General features: G+C 40.7%; 1 protein-coding gene across 1 annotated transcript; it reads left to right on the forward strand.

The window, feature by feature from the left end:
• Positions 1 to 5,954: 5,954 nt before the first annotated feature.
• LOC145508627 (trafficking protein particle complex subunit 2-like) lies at positions 5,955 to 7,147 on the forward strand. Its single transcript, XM_081495618.1, has 2 exons — positions 5,955 to 6,148; positions 6,901 to 7,147. Exons 1-2 carry the CDS (start codon positions 5,979 to 5,981, stop codon positions 7,145 to 7,147), a joined length of 417 nt encoding a protein of 138 aa, XP_081351744.1. The 5' UTR covers positions 5,955 to 5,978.
• The last annotated feature ends 1,185 nt before the right edge of the window (positions 7,148 to 8,332 follow it).

An 8,332-nucleotide genomic window follows, 5' to 3' on the forward strand; every position in this document is an offset into this window, starting at 1 on the left:
CCCTTCTGGACTGAAGAGTTTCTATTGAAAGATCAGCTGTTATCCTTATGGGGATCCCCTTGTGTGTTATTTGTTGCTTTTCCCTTGCTGCTTTTAATATTTGCTCTTTGTGTTTAATCTTCATTAGTTTGATTAGTATGTGTCTTCGTGTGTTTTGCCTTGGGTTTATTCTGTTTGGGACTCTCTGGGTTTCTTGGATTTGGATGGGTATTTCCTTCCCCATTTTAGAGAAGTTTTCAACTGTTCTCTCCTCAAGTATTTTCTCATGCCTTTTCTTTTTGTCTTCTTCTTCTGGGACTCCTATGATTCGAATGTTGGGGTATTTTAACATCATCCCAGAGGTCTCTGAAGCTGTCCTCGTTTCTTTGAATTCTTTTTTGTTTTTCCTTCTCTGCTTCATTTATTTCCACCATTCTATCTTCCACCACACTTATGCTATCTTCTGCTTCAGTTATTCTACTGTTGGTTCCCTCCAGAGTGCTTTTGATCTCAGTTATTGCATTATTAATAATTTATTGACTCTTCTTTATTTCTTCTAGATCCTTGTTAAATATTTCTTGCATCTTCTCAATCCTTGTCTCTAATTTATTTATCTGTAACTCCATTTTGTTTTCAAGATTTTGGATCATCTTTACTATCATTATTCTGAATTCTTTTTCAGGTATACTCCCTATCTCCTCCTCTTTTGTTTGGTCTGTTGGGCATTTATCATGTTCCTTTACCTGCTGAATATTTCTCTGCCTTTTAATTTTGTTTAGATTGCTCTGTTTGGGGTGGCCTTTCTTTATGCTGGAAGTTTGTGGTTCCTCTTTACTGTGGAGCCTGCTCCCTGTGGGTGGGGTTGGATGGGTGGCTTGTCAAGGTTTCCTGGTTAGGAGAGCTTGCACCTGTGTTCTGGTGGGTGGTGCTGGATCTCTTCTCTCTGGAGTACAATGAAGTGTACGGTGGTGAGTTTTGGGGTGTCCGTGGGCTTGGTATGGCTTTGAAGAGCCTGTCTTTTAATTCTCAGGGCTGTGTTTCTGCTTTGCTGGAGAATTAGCATGGTATGTCTTGCTCTGGAACTTGTTGGCTCTTGGGTGGAGCTTGTTTTCAGTGTAGGTATGGAGGCTTTTGGATGAGCTCTTGTCTATTAATGTTCCCTGGAATCAGGAGTTCTCTGATGTTCTCAAGTTTGGGAGTTAAGCCTCTGGATTTCAGTCTTATTCTTACAGTAGCCTCAAGACTTCTCCATCCATACAGCACAAGTGATAAAACATCTAGGTTAATGGTGAAACAATTCTCCACAGTGAGGGACACCCAGAGAGTTTCACAGAGTTACATGGAGAAGAGAAGAGAGAGGGGGGAGACAGAGGTGATCAGGAGGAGAACAGGGAGAATCAAAATGGGAGAGAGCAATCTAGCCAGTAATCAATTCCGTATGTGCTCTCCACAGTCTGGAACACTCAGAGACATTCAGAGTTACATAGAGAAGATAAGAGAGATGAGGAAGAGAGAGGTGACCAGGAGGAGAAAAGGGAAGAGTCAAAAGAGGAGAGACCAATCTAGCAAGTAATCATCTCCCTGAGTGTTCTCCACAGCCCAGAACACCCAGAGAGATTCACCGAGTTAAGTAGAGAAGAGAACGGGGAGGGAGGAGATGGAGGTGACCTGGAGATAAAAGGGAGAGTCCAAAGGGGAGAGAGCAATCAAGCCAGTAATCAACACCCCTAAGTGAAAATGGATACTGAAGATTAGGTTCTTAAAGGTACAAAATTGATAACAAATACCAAAAAGCAAAGATTAAACATCTAGAGTAGAGGTTAGACTCTCAAAATTACAATATTAAAAATACAAAAAATTCACAAAAATTATAAAATATATATTTATGAAATTTGCTTTAAAAATAGGGTCTTTTTTTGCAAGTTAACAGTAGTTGTAAAAATGAAAATTAAAGGAGTAATAAAGAACCTAATTTTTTTTAAAAAAATTAAAAAGTGATGATAGCAAAAGTATATCTAGGAATTTCTCTGGAGCTGTTGTGGGCAGTATGGAGTCAGTTCAGTTTCATGTAGTTCCTTGTTTCAGCTTGTACTTGTTCTCAAGTTCTACAGGCCCCCTCCAATGCTTTGTCAATGTTAACTACAGGGTTTTAATCTGTTGCACCTGTCACTTCCAGAGTGGTTCCCTCTTCTTTGTTCATTTGGCTTCTTCTGTTTGCAAGTCTGTTTGGTGTCTAATTTCTGCCCTGATGCAAGGGGGTGAAGGTGATCACTTATTTAGGCTCACTTGTTCAGTTTTGTTGTGGGGAGGGAGGAACACTGCAAACAAATATCGCTGGCGTGTGTGGGGAGTGCTCAGAGTGTGTGGACCACACTGGGTTTGTCCCAGGTCACAGTGGCATGTGCTTTCCTGGTCTACACTGCTCAGGCTCCAGGGTGCTCTGCAGGGCACTGTCCAAAGCGGGCCCTGCATTTCTTGCACTTCCCAGGTCTAAACTGCTCAGGTTCAGGTTCTCACGTACTCCACAAGGGCACAGACTCTATTGTGCATGAGTTTTGTGTCCTTCCCAGGTCCAAGCATCTCAAGCAACAAGGTGCTTTGCAAGCGCACTGTTCCAGATGTGCAATGCATCTTAATCACCTCCCAGTCCTTGCTTGGTTTCCTGGGTGCAGCACGAGAGCACTGTCTCACGTGTGCTGTGTGTCTCTTCTGGGGAGCTGATGTCAGGCTGCAACCTTCCTGGCAGATGTCAACCATCCAGGATCCCAGGAAGACGTGGTTAGCAACTGGGAGCCTACTCACAGTTTGGTGGAGGATGCTGGTCTCTGGGGCCGAGACTGGAGCAGCCCCTTGCCTTCCAGCTCTGGCTGTCACATGCCTGCCTCTCTGCCTCCAGCAGGGTGGCCTGTACACAGCCAGGGTGGCGGATCTGAGTTTCTGGGCTACTTCTCTGCTGACAGTTGCAGTTAGGCACCTACTCTGTGGGTTTTTTGTTTTTGTTTTTCCTCCTGGTTATGTTGCCCTCTGAGATTCCAAATCTCCCCACAGACCTGCCTGTGAGAGGGTTTCCTACAGTTTGGAAGCTTCTTCTCCTTCATGACTCCCTCCCCATGATGGGTCTCTGTCCCTAACTCTTTTGTCTCTCTTTTTGTCTTTTATATTTTGTCCTACTTCCTTTTGAAGAGAATGGGCTGCATTTCTGGGTGCCTGGTGTCCTCTGCCAGTATTTAGAAGTTGTTTTGTGGAAGTTACTCAGCATTCAAATGATCTTTAGATGAATTTGTGGGGGAGAAAGTGGTCTCCCTGTATTATTCCTCTGCCATCTTGGGACCATCCCCCAGAAGTTTTAATTTTTGAAGAAATCCAATTTCTCTATTTTTTATTCACTTGTCCTTTGGGAGTATTATCTTAAAACAATGGCCTACCACAAGGTCACAAAAATTTGCAAGCATGTTTCTTCCAAGACTTCAGTACTTTTAGTAATTTCATACAGGTATTGTCTATAGTAATTGTATATAGGTATTGCTTACAGTAATATAGTTTTACATATAGTAATTGTTTCCCAGGTGGCACTAGAGGTTAACAATCTACCTGCAATGCAGGAGACCCAGGTTCAATCCCTGGGTCAGGAATATCCCCCAGAGGAGGAAATGGCAACCAACTCCAGAAATCTTGCATGGGGAATATCATGGACAGTGGAGCCTGATGACCTACAGACAATGGAATCACAAAGAACTGGACACGACTGAGCAACTAACACTTTCACTTTCATAGGTATATCAATTTGTAATTAATATTTTAATGGTGTGAGTTTTATACTTTTTTTGTGAGGTCCACATTCTTCAGCATGTAGATATGTGGTTATTCTTTCCCCCGGTGAACTGTACTGAAAACCTTGTCAAAATAAGTTACCCTAAATGTCTATACCCTAGGTTCTTTCATTCATATATCTTGATTTCAGTATTTTGTAGTAAATTTCACTTTGGAGAATTGACTCTATCAATAAGTTTTTCTCAAGATTTTTTAACTATTTGAAACCCCCTATTCCCATGTAAATTGTAAGAGGTGCTTGTCAATTTCTGAGAAAAGTTAGCCAAGATGTTGATAAGGACTGTATTAAGTCTATAGATCAATTTGGGGGAATGCTGCCATATTAACCATATTGCTTTCTGACCCATGATCATGGAAAGTTTATTTATTTCTTTGGGTCTTCTTTGACTTCTTTTGACTATTTTTTATAGTTTTTGGTGTAAAATTCTAGCACTTTCTAACAAAGTATTATTTTTCACACCTTTATTCTCAGGATAATTGAATCAGTCAGTAAACCAGATGATCTGGTATCCTGGACAATGAGGAAAATTCCGAACTGTCATCTCTGTGAGGGGAAAAAAAGAAAACACTTTTTCGTGTTTGTTACAAGTAACTCTTCATGGAACCATTGTGGAAGAAAGCATTAAGGGAAAGTCTGATATTCAGATTGCTGGAGAATTTGGGTTTTCTGTTCTATATGGGATGCTTACTTCACTCACAGCGTAATCAAGGAGCTATGACCCAATTCCCCAGTTGCCTGGGATTAAATCACCTGCTTCAACCTTTTTTTCTACAAAGTTCCTCTAATTGAAGATATATGACAAGGAAAATGAGCTTCAGAAGTCAAACTTAAAATACAGTAAGAGAAGAAATAAGGTCAAACCCTACATAGAGGGTAAACAACCAATATGGTTTCCCAAGATTTTTCTGGATTATGTCCAAAAAACATATGAGTTACACGCAACCTAGGACAGATGGTCTCCATACATACATGCTTCAACTTCTTCACTCTGCATTCTAAAGGTTGCTCACTTATTCATTAGAAAAATATATATTAGTACTCACCATATGCTCCACTAAATTAAGAGATTTTCAGTTTCTAATTATACTTACATGATAAATAAAGTGCTTTATCAGAGTAAAATCAGAACCCTGTGAATAAAATCTCTTAATTCCTATATCTTGTAAACTGAGCCGGGCAAAAACAAGTGTATATTGTTACTGCACAGTTTTGTTTTGTTTACATATATAACAAATTATTTCTTTCTCAGAATGTGACCTATGCAAGATCTAAACCATAGGATTACATCTACAGTAAATGTCCAGCAAACACCCACTAATCTCTTTGTATCACTTTAAACAAAATGGAAAATGACTGTAAGTTATCATAATATATAAAATTTAAAATATATCCATGAGTTGTTGTTGTTGTTTAGTCACTGAGTAATGTCTGACTCTTTTGAAACCATATGGAATGTAGCCCACCAGGTTCCTCTCTCCATGGGATTTCACAGGCAAGAATACTGGAGTGGATTGCCATTTCCTTCTCCAGGGGATCCTCCCATCCCAGGGGTCAAACCTGCATCCCCTGCATTGGCAGGTGGATTCTTTTCCACTGAGCCACCTGGGAAGCCCCGTCAATGAGTACATGTTGTTCTTCAATCAGTAAGCCATGTCTGACTCTGCAACCCCATGGACTGCAGCACACCAGGCTTCCCTGTCCCTCATCATCTCCCAGAGTTTGCCCAACTTCTTGTCCATTGAATCAATGATGTCATCCAACCATCTCATCCTGTCTTCTTCTTCTCCTTCTGCCTTCAGTTTTCCCCGGCATCAGGGTCTTTTCCAATGAGTCAGCTATTTCTATCAGGTGGCCAAGTATTGGAGTTTCATTTTCATTATCAGTCCTTCCAAAGAGTATTCAGGGTTGATTTCATTTAAGATTGACTGGTTTGATCACCTTGCTTTCCAAGGGACTCATAAGAGTCTTCTCCAGCACCACAGTTCAAAAGCTTCAATTCTTCAATGCTCTGACGTCTTTATTGTCCAGGCTCACATCCTTAGATGACTACTGAAAAGACCATAGCCTTGGAGTCCCTACGGAAGCTGAGGAGCACGGTTCGGTGCCGCGGCAACTGACTGGGCGTTTTGGTTGTTGGCGTCTCACTGCAGGAGCTATATTGAAGACAATGTCTGGAAGCTTCTACTTTGTCATCGTTGGTCACCATGATAATCCAGTTTTTGAAATGGAGTTTTTGCTAGCTGGAAAAGCAGAATCCAAAGACGATCACCGCCATCTGAACCAGTTCATAGCTCACGCTGCCCTCGACCTCGTAGATGAGAACATGTGGCTGTCGAACAATATTGAAAGGTTGTTGCTGAGCCACAGAAAAACGGCCGCAATTCTTGGCCTCTGGAGGAGAAGAATTCAATCCTGGGCCAGAGATGAGGCTGGATCGCTCAGAGCTTTGGTGTGATAAAGTTTTATTAAAGTATAAACTAGATAGAGAAAGCTTCTGACATGGGCATCAGAAGGGGGCAGAAAGAGTACCCCCCTGCTAGTCTTCAGCTGGATGTTATATAGTCACTAGCAGTTTGTTAATGTAAGAAAGGAATGTCTTAAACTCAGAATGGCACCAGACCCCTCATCCATAAGATGTATTTTGGAATAACCTGGGAACCGGAAATTCTGGGTCATAAAACGATTGACTTAAATTTTGCAGAAAGGCAGATCATGCAAATAGTTTTATTTACATAGATTAGGGGAACAATGTCTGAGTATAACATACTGGTTTGCCAAGTAGGTTCTGAGCCATTAGGTGGAAGACAGCGTTTGGGGTAAATGCACAGTACATTAACATAGCTTAAGACAAACATTTCCATAAGAAAAATGCATTGGTTAACTCAAAGTTTGAGAATACTTAACTTCAGGTGAAACCAGGTGTCATGGCAACACAGTATTTTAAGAGAAACCTCTTTTAAATTTGTATAGAGAAGGGAAAAAATATCGCTAGTTTGTTTCCTCCTGCCACGTAAGAGAGAGAAAATGTCTGACACTTGCAGCCTATTTCCTCCATTTGGAGACCCTGGCCTTCCTGCCTGTTACCCTCTCAATATGTACTTGAAGATGGTGGACAAATTCAATGAATGGTTTGTCTCGGCATTCGTCACTGCAGGTCATATGAAATTTATTATGCTACATGATGTCAGGCAAGAAGACGGAATCAAGAACTTCTTCACTGATGTCTATGATTTATACATAAAGTTTGCAATGAATCCATTTTACGAACCCAATTCTCTTATTCAGACTAGCGCATTTGACAGAAAATTCAGTTTCTTGGGAAGAAACACCTTTTAAGCTGAATGCAAAAAATTTCAGAAGTACACAATGTCACTACAATGGGGTATACTCAGGAATGTGTACATTGTAAGTAACGATTAAACAGCACGGTAAAGTTTTACTTGTAGTCTGTTTATCTAAACCTAATGAAATTGCTTCTATATTTAAAAATAGTAATTCAGTTTCTTACAGCTATGAACAGATTGATATTTGCTTGTGAACACTGTTATTTATAAAGAGCTTTTTATTGGTAAATCTTAAAATATCTTTATTTTAAAAAAATTGAGAATAAGCTTTTGACTTTTCCTCATTCAGATAGGTTGATCTTGATGAAGCACTCCAGAACCAAATGTCATTGTCAAGATTTGGTAGGCAGATTTAAAACTAAAAGCTTCTTCGGTAGGGAATGAAGTTGATAGCACATACATGGGCTCATCTATAGATCCAGAGATGTTATGAAAACACATAGGCAGTATACATAGCTCCGCCCAAGAAGCCGGAGCAGACGTGTTGCAGTGCCAAATGCCACAGGCCTGCCCCTATCAGAGACTGGAAACAGTGATCCTGCTGTAATTCGAGACTCCTGAGCCCAGGTTTGTATAGTGGGAAGCCAGGACCGCAGTGACAGGTTATGTTCTTGTTTCCTTTCCCTCAGACAAGAAACTAAGGATTAAGTGAACCTGATGATAGCTGTACTAGTAGAAAGTCGTAAGGCAGTTTTAGAATTGTAAACAAAGAAACGCTTCTATCACATAAGCACTTGTACTCTAGGCTTCTCAGGCTGTATACCTGTATATCCAGGCAAGCGGGAGTGGTCTCTTTTTTTACTATAACAGAGTGGGATCTTAGTTGTAAACCAGTAAATGTCCATTGAAAAGTAAGTAAATGTTCATTGAAAACCAGGTATTTTCTGTGCTGTGAGCACTTGAAGAATTTTGTTCCATTCTGAATGACCTCGATAAAGGACAGAAATGGTATGGACCTAACAGAAGCAGAAGATATTAAGAAGCGGTGGCAAGAATACACAGAAGAACTGTACAAAAAAGATCTTCGTGACCCAGATAATCACGATGGTGTGATTACTCACCTAGAGCCAGACATCCTGGAATGTGAAGTCAAGTGGGCCTTAGAAAGCATCACTACGAACAAAGCTAGTGGAGGTGATGGAATTCCAGGTGAGCTATTTCAAATCCTCAAAGATGA

The sequence above is a fragment of the Giraffa tippelskirchi genome, chromosome 6, assembly GCF_054371585.1.
Source record: "Giraffa tippelskirchi isolate mGirTip1 chromosome 6, T2T-mGirTip1v1.2.pri, whole genome shotgun sequence".
In the NCBI taxonomy this organism is placed as follows: domain Eukaryota; kingdom Metazoa; phylum Chordata; class Mammalia; order Artiodactyla; family Giraffidae; genus Giraffa; species Giraffa tippelskirchi.